Genomic DNA, 12,521 nt, shown 5'->3' on the forward strand with positions numbered 1-12,521 from the left:
AAGTTGGTGAGCTCAAGTATGGTAAGTGTGTCTTGTTGTATGACAGTTTGAGTGCTTACCTAATTAAATACTATATTGCTGTTCACATTAAGAATGAGACTATTTCATAAAAGTGACTATTTCTGGTGAGGGGGCTGGAGAGCAGGTCTTATGAGGAATGGCTGAGAGAGCTGGGGTTGTTTAGCCTGGAGAAGAGGAGGCTGAGGGAACACCTCATTGCTCTCTACAACTACCTGAAAGGAGGTTGTGGAGAGGAGGGTGCTGGCCTCTTCTCCCAAGTGACAGGGGACAGGACAAGAGGGAATGGCCTCAAGCTCCGCCAGGGGAGGTTTAGGCTGGACATTAGGAAAAAATTCTTCCCAGAAAGGGTCATTGGGCACTGGCAGAGGCTGCCCAGGGAGGTGGTTGATTCACCTTCCCTGGAGGTGTTTAAGGCATGGGTGGATGAGGTGCTAAGGGGCATGGTTTAGTGGTTGATAGGAATGGTTGGACTTGATGATCTGGTGGGTCTCTTCCAACCTGGTGATTCTATGATTCTATAAGAGGCTTTGTCTATTTAGACAGGAAAATTCTATGGGTGTTATGATTTTTTTCCCCTTTGTTCTCCTAGTATTGACCTCTTTTGAAATTGTTCTGTTTGCCTTTGTTTGTGTATGTGACAGGGTTATAAAGGACTATTGTGAAGGCCAAACTCCATGAGGTTGTATTTAACCTTTAGCTTATGCAGTTCATGTATTTAGCTAGGTTGTGCTTTCAGAGCAAAGGTGTACAGAAAGTATTTTGTAAGTGAGGTAAGACAGGCTTCGTGTCACTTTCCAAATACATTCAGAAAAATGGGAACTAAAAGTTATCTAGGGAACATTAATGCAAATGCATAACTGCTCTAAAATTTCTTTTTCTTGCTATGTATCAAAGTACTGGCTTCTGCTTGAATGTTTTGGAATATAATGCTATGAGCCTTGGTCAAATAATATTTTTGCATTATTTTAAGAATTTTCTGCTGACTAAATGTTCCCTGCGATGACACTTGCCAGCTGTCAGCACTTGGTGTATCCCTTCAGTGCCCATCAACTTTGTATGTTCAGTTTGCTTAAGTATTTTGTGATCTGATGCCCTTCCTCCAAGGATATGTCTTCCTTCCAGACTTTCCCCCTGGTCTTTTGAGCCTGTGTTTCATGAAGTCTGGTCTTGCTAGTGAAGGCTCTGACAAAGAAAGGACACAGTATGTTACTTTTCCATGTCTTGTATCGCCAAGCACCCTGCACCACTTGGCAGGAAGTCCACATTTTGCTTTATCTTTGTCTTGCTACTTACACACTTGAAGCCCTTGTTGCTTTTGATATAATTGCAGAGTCATTCATCCTAGTATACACTGTGCTGTAAGTTGTGCTTGCGAGCATAGGAGATAGGGAGGACAAGTCCATAGCTTTTTTTTTTTTTATTTTGTCTGTCTGCTGGTTTTTCTCTTGATTCACAAAGATTCTAACTGACAGGATAGTATAAAATACTGCTTAGACTGTTCATCCAGGTAGTTACAGTAGTTGAGCTGAGGCATAAGCTATTTTTTCTAGGCTGTTTTGATATGTCTGGCTGTTCAATATTCAGCTCTGTACATGTCCTATCTATGAAAGTACAGTATAGCTAGCGTTTATTTCTAGGAAGGTTTAATTATGAAGATACTGGGCTTTGATGTAGAAGTCTGATTTTGATTTCTGACTCTACCAGCTTTTCCTTGTGACTTGGAGTTACAGAAGATAGTTGAGACTGAAGAAATCTCAGGTCTTTTAGTCTCTGGCAGAAGGAAGGGAACTGTAAGGTCATACCAGGTTGTTCAAGGCTTGATCAGCCAGATCTTGAAAAATCCCTTAGGATGGAGACTTTCATCTCATGCTGAAAAAAACATCCCCTCATGTCCAGTGAAGGTATACATACTGTCACCCATTGTCTCACACTCAACTGTGATGCACCACTGAAGAGTCTAGCCTCCACCTCTTTGATAAGCAGGCGCATTATATTGGGTCTCCCCAAAGCTATCTCTGTTCCCAACTGAATAATTGTGGCTCTGTCAACTTCTCTTCACAGTGTGTGCTCCAACCTCTGACTATCTCTTAGCTCTCCCTTTGCTCAAATTTATTCATCTTACCTGTAGTGGGGCCCTCAAAACTAGTTAGGGTATGTGGTCCCTCTTCTTAGTAGATGGATGTGTCCCTGTTAATATGGTCCAGGATGCTGCTGGACTTCTGTGCTGCCTGGGCACACTGGCTTATCTTCAGCTTGTCTGCGAAAAGGCTGCAGTGTTTTTATAAAGGTACTTCACAAACAGCAAGTACCAGGTGAGTATTATTGCAAGGTGATCTTTCATGTCCAAATGTTGCAGGAATAAGGACAAAACTCTTTCCTGTGGTCTTACTTGTGCCTGTTGTCCTCTTTTTATATTACCTTATCCTTTTCCATGGTATTTTTGTAGTTAACACAAGACACACCAGATTCTTAATTTTGGATATTTGTTATATGTCCATTTAGTTTATAGTGGGATTATGAAAGGAAGGCAAACTCATCTACTGAGGCAGAGCCTGATAATATACTTCTGGTATACAATTACCAATTTATTAGCTAGTTTATTTTTCCGTGTGCCATTGAAGGTTATTCAAAGATTTTAAATGGATTTTCGAGTTTGTTTCCAATATATATACAGAATGGTCGTAAAATATGGTGTTCAACTATATTGTGTGATATGTTAGAAATAGGGGTCAATTCTGCATGGGGTTTTTCCTCCTAAAGTTCAGAACATAGCTAACACTTTCAGAAGAACGAAAGGAGGAAGAGTGCTGGGGTGGCTATTTTTCAGTTTCAAACATAGCTGTAGTTTCTGAAACTTAAGAACATACTGCTGTTAGCTTTGGAAAAGTTGTTTGGTATTAGCTAGCAAAAACATTGAAGGAAATATTTGAGCTCTGAAGTTGGGTTTGGTTGTGCTGTTTTATTAGTTTTTGGTGATTTTGCAAGGAGGCCTGTTTTGTTGGTCAGAAGAAAGATACACCTTCTCACAGAGGGTAACTAGCAGGATTTCTCAGTTTGAGTACTTGATGCTGGTGAATGGAAGCTGGCTAAGAATTCTGTGTGAGTAGGAATAAAAGTTATTGTCCTCTAAGTGCTTTAATTGACTAGAGGTGAGGATGTGGGGGAGAACACTAAATTGTAGCTGAGTTAAGACTAAATGTGAACATTAAATTGATTGCTTAGTTGATTTCTATAAAAGCTACTACAAGTTTCTGTGCTATTATTATTTAACTAAAAAAGCTTGCCATGTGTCCTGCATAGTGAGGCTGGGGACAGGACTGTTGTGAGAAATTATGCAGGAGGATTCAGGGAATTTGAAGTCTTGGGGGTTGGGTTTGGTAGTACTTTCCTACTATTGCTTTTCATTTCTAGTCATAGTCAGGCTACAGTAACTTGTTAGACTCCTAACCTTTTTCCAGTTTGTGCTTCAGGATGTACATGGTCTGAGTGAAGCTGAGGCCTGCAGCCTGGCTTGGTTTGTTTGAAGGATCTGTGCTTGCCTGATCTGCTGCATAGTGCTTTCATTTGAGAAATCTTGTAATAACAAAACAAAGATGAACCATCCAGAACTAATGTCAAAATTGCTGCAGCACTCTTTGGAGTCTTGAAGTCTTGAATTAAGTCTTGAAGAGGCATTAGATGGCTATGGGAGTAAGTTGATTGGTGGCTCTTCAGCCATTTGAATTGCTTCTTGCAGTACTGGAGGAGCATCTACTGCTGCCAAAAAGCTATACCAGATTTTTATCTGAGTTGTTATGGCTGATAACTTTTTTCATTCATGTAATGAACTTTCAATGTCTTGAGGAAAACAATTCGGGAAGAAACGTTATTATACCTGTATTGTAAGAATTTAAAAGGCGCTTTTTCTTTTTTGCAGATGGCTTAACCGCCCTTTCATTTTCCATTAGTTCCTTGACAGTGATTGGAATGTTGGCAGCTATCACTTACACAGTAAGTTGTTACACAAGTGTTTCACCTCTTTACATTCATGGTACTTCCGGTTTTCACTGTCTATACCTGTACAGAAAACTGTCATGCTAAGCAGCTTCAACAGTGTCTTCTAGCTCTGGATTTTCACGGCTTGAAGGACTACTTTGAAATTCTTGGAATGAAAGGAATGACTTTTTTTACTTCAAGTTTAAGAACCAGCGATCCACTGCTTGAGCACAGATCAGGCTTAGTTTGTGTGTTTCTGCAAGGGCAGATCGTGTAATTTCTTGTGGCTTGTAATACATTCACTGGCTCATCCTGTTTTTAAGCCTCTATCTCTTTTCTCCATCCAGCAGTGGGAAAGTAGATATTGCTTTTTCTATTGATTGAACCATCACAGAACCTAGACGGGGTTATGGTCTGTATTATATACTAACCAGACCTTTACTAAAACTTCTCTATGTAGATGTTTTTATCTCTACAGAGCTTTACAATGTAAAGTCTGGCAAAATAACTTGATTTGTAAAGAAGTATGTAAGGAGTTCCATCATAACTTTGTTTGTAAAAGGCTGTTCTTTATTCAATAAATGGAAAATCAGTGTATTTAGCAGAGCATCACTTCACAGCTCTGTGTTTCTAGAGTTTAAGGGTAAATATCCATGCATGTCAGGGTTCAGTTTTGGGTATGAAGAATGCAGTGTTTTCTGTGATGTGTGTCTTAAGTCAAGAATAGCCAAAAAGTTGAAAGTAAATGGAATCATAGAATACTGGGCTGATAAGGTGTTTGAGGATCAACTGATCTGAACGTTTCCTGGCAAAATCATGTTCTAGGGAAAATTTTTCAAGAGTTTGGAACTGGTCAGAGGCTTGTTTTCTAAAACCTTGTAGATAGTCTTGTTAGTCCTAGGCATGCAGCTAAACTGCTGCAGTTTTCTGTAGCTTAGAAGGATTTGGAAGTATTTATCTTGTGACTTACTGTAAATCACATGGTTAAGGCTATGTTAGTTCACTGCTTGACTCTTGCTTTTATGTGCAAAAGAAAGGAACCATTTTAACTTAGTATCTTTGGCTAACATTGATGTTCGTGTGGTCTCTTGCTTTTCCAGTTTGTTCTGTTTTTTCAGTCACTGAATAATCAGCTTGTTTGTAATGGTACATCTATTAACTTGTCGTCATGATAAAATTTTGCAACAAAGATCAGGCTTTAAAGCTTAAGATAACTACTTTCTAAGCTTTTAAACTTCTCAGAAGTCAGTATTGTTTACTGATAGGTTTTGATCTTTAAGTTCACGTCATTGCTAAAATAACTTCCTCTTCAATTGCTGCCTGGCTCTAACAAAGTTGTTCCCACATAGGTCTGCTGGTGAATTCTAGGTGTCTCTGTAACTATAGCTCATGCAAGAAGTTATTTTGAAGCACTGCTAGACATGGTGATGTTTTGTGATAGCTTTTTGTCAGGTAAAGGATAAATGGGTAGAACTATCTTGGAACAAAGATATACTAAAGAAGGAAGAGTATGTTAGCCAAAACTGGGTAAGGGTATAAAGTAGCTGCTAAATACTGGCTTTAGACTCTTAAACAAATATTGAGTAGCGAGCATGGCTAATGATTTTCTGTCTCTTCTAGTGACTTCAGCTGGTCTAAGTTACAGCAGGATTATGAGAGATTGTTAGATGTGTCAGATTGCTGACAGCTTGGTGTTTATCAGTTTCTGCAGTAGGTAGAAGAGCAGTTTGGTGGATCAGCTGGTGGTGGGTGTGTCAAGTGAGTGCAATTGCTCTCAGCCCCATTGGCTAAGTGCATTATCTTGACCCAAATCTTGAACTTTAACACTAAGCTGCTTCTAAATGACATGGGTCACTAGATAGGTCAAGCAATTTTTATGACATGTAGATCATGTGCTAGTCAAGAAGAATCCACACCTTTGGATAGCCTATAATACGTAAGCTTTTAAATTTTGCCTCCCGTAGTTATGGAAGGAAAGATTAATTTCTTGTTTGATTACATTACTGCAGAGCCCATATAGTGGTTTTTAGGCTCCATGTGACTAACATTAGGAACAAACTAATTAGCTGGGAGAAAATCCTGTTTTTTTTAAAACAGCTACCAATGTATCATTTTTATAACTGTTAATAAACATATATAAGCATCTGAAATGCAAGCATATTTTGTACAAATTCATTGCTTACTGAAATATAAAGTGTTTCTAAAAGTAGCGTTTGCAGTTTTTGAAATTTATTGCTTATATTCCCTATTTATGATGTTATTTCCCTATTTATTTTCGAGCACAGAGTTGGTTGTAGGCACCGTTCAGCTGAGTTATCACAACATGCTTCTGTCCTCAAAACTAGCTGAACCTGGAAATATGCAACTTGCATTTAATGTTCAGTAACTTTCATTTGCTGTCTGTGTGGTTTCTCAGGTGTCTTCAGTGTTGTCTTAGTCTTTGTTTAGGACTTGTGCAAATACAGGGTGCTAAATGAGGTGCAGCATCAAGCATGAGAACTGAAATGGTCTTTTTTGAATGCCTCAGTAGGCTAATTTGTTGCTTTGAAAACTTCAACAGAGCTGTCCATGCAAATGTCTGGAGCCTAGAATTAGTTTTTGCTTTAAAACTGCTATTTTTGATCCCACTGAAACTCCCTTCTGTTTTACAGTATGTGTTGAAGTAGGGTGGGATAAACAAAGGAGCTATTTCACAGATGTTTAAAGGAGGTGATTGGTGTCCATCTCTGATACAAGTGCTTTCTGTCATGATTTGCAGGCGATAGTAGAATCCTATGCTGAAGCAGTGAGTTGACTTTGATACATGGTAGATCGAGGTACAGGTGTCATGAACAGTGAAAGCTGCTTCTTAGAACAACTGTGTTCTCAAAGTTGGAGCAGGAATATATCCTATTAATGCTTTGGTGCTTTTATATCATCTTGCCCACTGCTGGTGATGGGCAGGCTTCCATATGTAAGCAATTTCCACCTGTAACAGCATGACCAGTGCTGCTCTCTTGGTCTGAAGAGTCAGTTGCAAGTGTGACCTTGACAGCACATGAATGCATCAAAATTGTATAATGGTTTGGGTTGTAAAGGGACTGTAAAGGTCATCCAGTCCAGCCCTCCTGCAGGGACCAGTGACATCTTCCACTAGATCAGGTTGCTCAGCCCTGTCCAGTCCAGGGATTGGGCTATCTACCACCTCTCTGGGTAACCTATTCCAGCGCTTCACTACCCTCAGCGTGAAAGATGTCTTCATAATGTCTAAACTTCTCTTTTTTCAATTTAAAACCATTACCACTTGTCCTATTGCTACTGGCCCTGCTAAAAAGTTTTTCTCCATCTTTCATATCAGACCTCTTTATTGAAAGGCCACAATAAGGTCTCCCCAGAGCCTTCTCCTCTCCAAGCTGAACAGCCCCAACTCTCAGCTTTAACTGCATTCCATGAATATACACGTTACAGTTTATATTGTGGGCTGGGCTTTTCCCAGTGCTATGACTTAATGCAAAAGTTACTTCAGTAGTGACAAGTTCCTTGTCTGTTGCATTTCCCTGAGCCTCAGGGAGACACTGGCCCAGAGCATTGCCTCTCAGTCTCCACTGGTTTGGGTTATTTCAGTCCCTCTTTTTGGGACATTTTTTCCTGTAACTTCCCACTTCTTTGTGGATTTTTCTTTTTTCTGTGTTCATCTTAAATGGAAAAAATCACCTCTAGGTAAAAGACAAGGGCATTAGTGTGCATAGAAGTCTGTGGACAACTAACGCTTGACTCTTGACTTTAGTTATCTGATGAGTAGCTAGGCTTTTGTACTTTCCAGCTAGCATCTGCATGTTTATCAAGTTGTTTGTCCCAGTTTGTAAAGGTGGGAGGTCTTTGTGATTAGTCATCAAACAATTTAATAATCAGTGCTAGATATTTTTTTAAGCATGAAAAGAGAATATCTTTGTATAAGGGTGAATAGAAGAACAAAGATGCCTACTTCAAAACTTTCCACAAGTGCTTAGCAGATGATGGTGGGGGAGTTGAAAGGGTAGAGAATAGGTAGGGGCACAGTATACCTGATTTCCCTAGCCTCCCAACAGAAGGAATCTCAGATCTTTGGTTTGTACTAGTTAAGAGTTGTGGATTTGGAGTACAGATGTAACTCATTTTTGTGTTATTTTTTGTTCCCATGAGTCCTGAATATTTTCAGTATGTTCCATTGCTAGTGTTGTAATTTTATTGTTGAAGGGAAGTTAAGAACCAGATGGATCTGCTCTTCTGTATCCTCATATTTGCCTTTCTTCTCTAAAGGAAAAATCATCTATTTTAAATGGACATTTAATGGAAGTTGCATTGTAATAAGTGATGTGTTAGCTAATACTTCCCTACCTAATTTGGAATGACTTTACATTGTATGTCTACTACTTTAACACAGAATACTGATAGTAAATAGGAATGCTGTGCCTGCACTGACTGTAGTTGACTGATTTAATTTTAAATAGTTATTTCTGGAAGAGTAGCATGAAACAGATTAATCCAGTGTTGCTTGGAGTACAATTTATCTGTTCTACAGTTAGTCAGATATATGTTAACAGTATTGCTGTGTGGCCTTCGGTGTGAAGAATTAGATTATGGCTGTTCTACAATTGCACTTCTGCATTATGGTAATACAGAACACTGTGAGAAGCTGAGGAAAAATGGTTTTTGGCACTGGTAACAGGTGGCCTTGTGTTTTAGTAGGCACTGAGAGCAAAATCGCACTTCTGCATGTGTATGCTTCTAGGCTTTCACTAAGAAAGCATATTCTGCTATTTTGGCAGGAGGAGGGATGTGGGTGGTGGTGTTCGTTAGATTGTAAATGGCTGCAGATTAAATTACAGAACTAGCAAATGTACCCAAGTGACTAAACTAGTTAAAATCTATTTTTTAAGGAGTACCATGAGAATCGATCGAGTGTTCTGGGACTTTATTAAGACCCAGGTTGATTTAATGTATTACTGTGAAGTACATAGTGAGCTATTCATGCAACAGAAAACAGGCTTTTATCAGACCACAGAATATTGTAACATTTTGGTTTGTGGGTTTTTTTTTTTGGGGGGGCAGTGTGGGAGGACAGAGGATGGGGGATGACACAAATTTAAGGATCGTGCTGGCCTAGAGATGCTAGCAAGTGAGTTACATTGAGTTTGATAGATAGATAATGCTACAGTTTGATGTGGTGGTCATTATATTAGCATATTGTTTTTCATTTTTTATCAGGTCACTATATTTGACCTACTGATACACTGAGGTTTTTCTCATAGCTTGAGGACGAAAATGCAGAACTTCACAGAATCTCTAGGTTGGAAAAGACCTCCAGGATCATAGAGTCCACCAGTGTCCCTGTACTTGGCACTGGTGAGACCATACCATGAATACCGCATTCAGTTCTGAGCCCCTTGCCACAAGAAGGATGTTGAGGCTCTGGATTGTATCCAGACAAGGAGCAACAAAGCTGGTGAAGAGACTGGAGTAAAAAGTCTTACAAGGAGTGGCTGAGAGAGCTGGGGTTGTTTAGCCTGGAGAAGAGGAGGCTGAGGGGAGACCTCATTGCTCTCTACAACTACCTGAAAGGAGGTTGTGGAGAGGAGGGAGCTGGCCTCTTCTCCCAAGTGACAGGGGACAAGACAAGGGGGAATGGCCTTAAGCTGCTCCAGGGGAGGTTCAGACTGGACATCAGAAAGTTTTTTCACAGAAAGGGTCATTGGGCACTGGAACAGGCTGCCCAGGGAGGTGGTTGAGTCACCATCCCTGGAGGTGTTTAAAGGGTGGGTGGATGAGGTGCTCAGAGGCATGGTTTAGTTTTTGATAGGGATGGTTGGACTTGATGATCCACGAGGTCTTTTCCAACCTAGTGATTCTGTGGTAACTAAATGTGGCTTTATCAAAAGCATAGCTGAAGTTTACAAATGTTCATGACAGATTGATATTACTGACAAAAGCATAAAGATAGGTGTTTTTCTTCTCAAGTAAATGTAATATTTAAATGTATACCATTGTTCAAACATTTCTTTTATGGCTCGATTTTCAACATAATCTTGAATTGGTAATTGCTTTTCTGTTTTTAAAGCCTTAGGACTAAGTCTACTTTTTGGTATTTTGTAATGCAAAATACTCAAGTACAGAGCTTGATATTGAAAATGGTTTTGTAGGAAATGTGAACAAGTGATCCTTGGGGGGGCTCTGCAAATCCATGACCTTAATGATTTATACTGACAGCTTTCAGTGTCTATAAGTGCGGAATATAACAAGAAAATGATAAATTAGGGTTGCAGCGCTTTCTTTCAAACAGTTTCACACATGATGTAGTTTGCATCTATTCTTTCATTAATGTGTTTTGCAATGAAATGGTTTTACATTGCCTTAGGTATTAATACAATAGTTCTTGTAGGCTCCAGATTGCTATTTGAATTCAAGGCAGAAAAATGTATTACTGACACAATGATAGGCAGATTAGTTTTTGAGTTATCTTGTGCATCTCATCTAGCATGTCCTTGAAGGATGATTATAATTGTCTCTAATTTTTCAAAAATATTTAATAAGCATTATTTGATTTCTTAAATTGTCAAGTCATCCTTTTTCCTTCATCTGGAAAAAGATCTAACAAAGCTCATTTGTCTTCTGACAAATTTAATGACCTCTCACACCTAGTTTTCGTCCAGAGTATGATTTACTTTTCTTACAGTTGACTTGTTTTTATTAACAGCCAAAAAAGCTTAAAGGCTTTTATAACCTGTCTGACCTTAAAAACACTCATTTACTACTTATTTTCTTTTAAGAAGGCATCTAACAGTTGTTGAGAAATCTGGAATTTAGTAGCATTCATCGTCATTACCACTTAATCACTTAAATGTCAGTTCTTAAATATAAAAGAAATGTAGCTGTTTGATTATTTTTATTTCCCCGTGAAGCTGTAAATAACCAAAATAGCAGACCTATTTTGGTGTTTTAACAGCCCAATTCCTACTACAGTCTTGGAGATCTGTGAATATTAAATCGCTGGATCAATGACAGTTGTGTTTAGATATTTTTAAGTTGTACCTTGAAAGGAGGTTAAGCTTTTGTTTTGATGTTAATGTTGTTCTAAGCCTGGTAGGACAGGGCAGAAGTTGACAACAGGGCAAGATAGTTATGTTCAATACTACGCCTGAGTCACGGTTAACTTTTTACAGATGACTTTGTCGATCAAGCACAAGCTCACTGTGCACAGTTGAACAGTTGTAGTTGAGAGGCTGTCATACGTAGTTTTTATGTTTTATGAACCTTGACTGCTTTTTTTGTCCAGTTAAGCACTGACAAATGAGTGAGAGTATCTTTGAATATGTATGGTGCAGGGAAAACATGAATAAGAAAAATGAATGTCAGTGTGCTGCAAGATATTGTAGTGATTGAGTACTGGAGAAATGAATAAACAAGTACTGAATGCACTGTTCGTGTTGTGTACAACAGATGGCATAAGAAATGCCATAATGAACATACTAGTTTAGTTTGGTCAGTCTGTTCTATGCTAGAGATGATTTTTTTATAGCTGTGTTATTCAGATTTCTGTGTTCTTAACAGGAACTGAAGATTGAGTTTTTTACTCATTAACATACTGATTTGCCAAGCTAGTATGGTGTGAACTTAACCAAAAGTAAAAGCCCCCAACTTCCTATGACATGATCTGCTATCTTCAGATGCAGTTAGTCTTTGTTGCTCTTGACAATTTAGGGATGATGCGTGAACCACTGCCAGTTTGCCATGGTTAATGGTGTTCTGGACATAAGATCCTTGAATAATTCCAATTTTTATCTTTAGAATGGTATTGTGTTCATAGTCAGAGGTGGAGACAGATTTCTTTAATGGAAGGAAGTAGATGACCATTACTTGCAGAGTCAGGTTACTTTTCAAGGATGCTGAAGTTTACATGCACAGAGAAGAAAGGTAGTTTCAAGAAAGGTGGAGTCCTACTTCCTCTTACACAAGCTTAGAAGTGTTGTCTGTATTGAGATGACATGAATGTGCACCACACTTGAGAATAATTGAACTAGCTTATCTGCTCCATCAGAAACTATGTTGACAAGGGTGGGTGCATTGTATCCGTGTGGAATAGCTTTCAGTGCAGGCAACTGAACTATGCAAATTGCTATGAAGGACAGATGGTATTATGTGACTTCCCTCATGCTTAATGTAACTCAAAAAGCTTTTTAGGTTATGAATATGGAAAATCTTTTCTATATCAAAATATTCTTTGAATGAAGAGTTTTGTGGGACATTAATATTGAAACAGTAACGTGTACTTGACTTGTGGTTCTTTATAGCACTGAACATCCTAAAGTTCAGCTGCTTTTAGCTTGATTAGATGCGTCTTTGATCATTGTCTAGTTGGTAGATTTGAACACTCTTTCCTAGTCAGACTTTCAGGTGAAGTTGTGAAAGCTGTTGTAAGAAGAAAATATTTGAGTATTTGTATATTTAAAGATACCATTTCTTCTTGGGCCTCTGATACAGTGATTAATGGAGTTGCATTTTATTTGGCT

The 12,521-nt window shown here is 38.7% G+C and overlaps 1 protein-coding gene across 1 annotated transcript in view; it reads left to right on the forward strand.

The window, feature by feature from the left end:
* Positions 1-12,521, forward strand: part of LMBRD1 (LMBR1 domain containing 1) — a 71,418-nt gene that overhangs the window by 21,081 nt on the left and 37,816 nt on the right. The window contains exon 7 of the mRNA XM_069851432.1: positions 3,938-4,011. Within this exon, the coding sequence (XP_069707533.1) occupies positions 3,938-4,011 (74 nt within the window). The remainder of the gene's footprint in view (positions 1-3,937; positions 4,012-12,521) is intronic.

The sequence above is a fragment of the Phaenicophaeus curvirostris genome, chromosome 2 (genome assembly GCF_032191515.1).
Source record: "Phaenicophaeus curvirostris isolate KB17595 chromosome 2, BPBGC_Pcur_1.0, whole genome shotgun sequence".
NCBI lineage: Eukaryota > Metazoa > Chordata > Aves > Cuculiformes > Cuculidae > Phaenicophaeus > Phaenicophaeus curvirostris.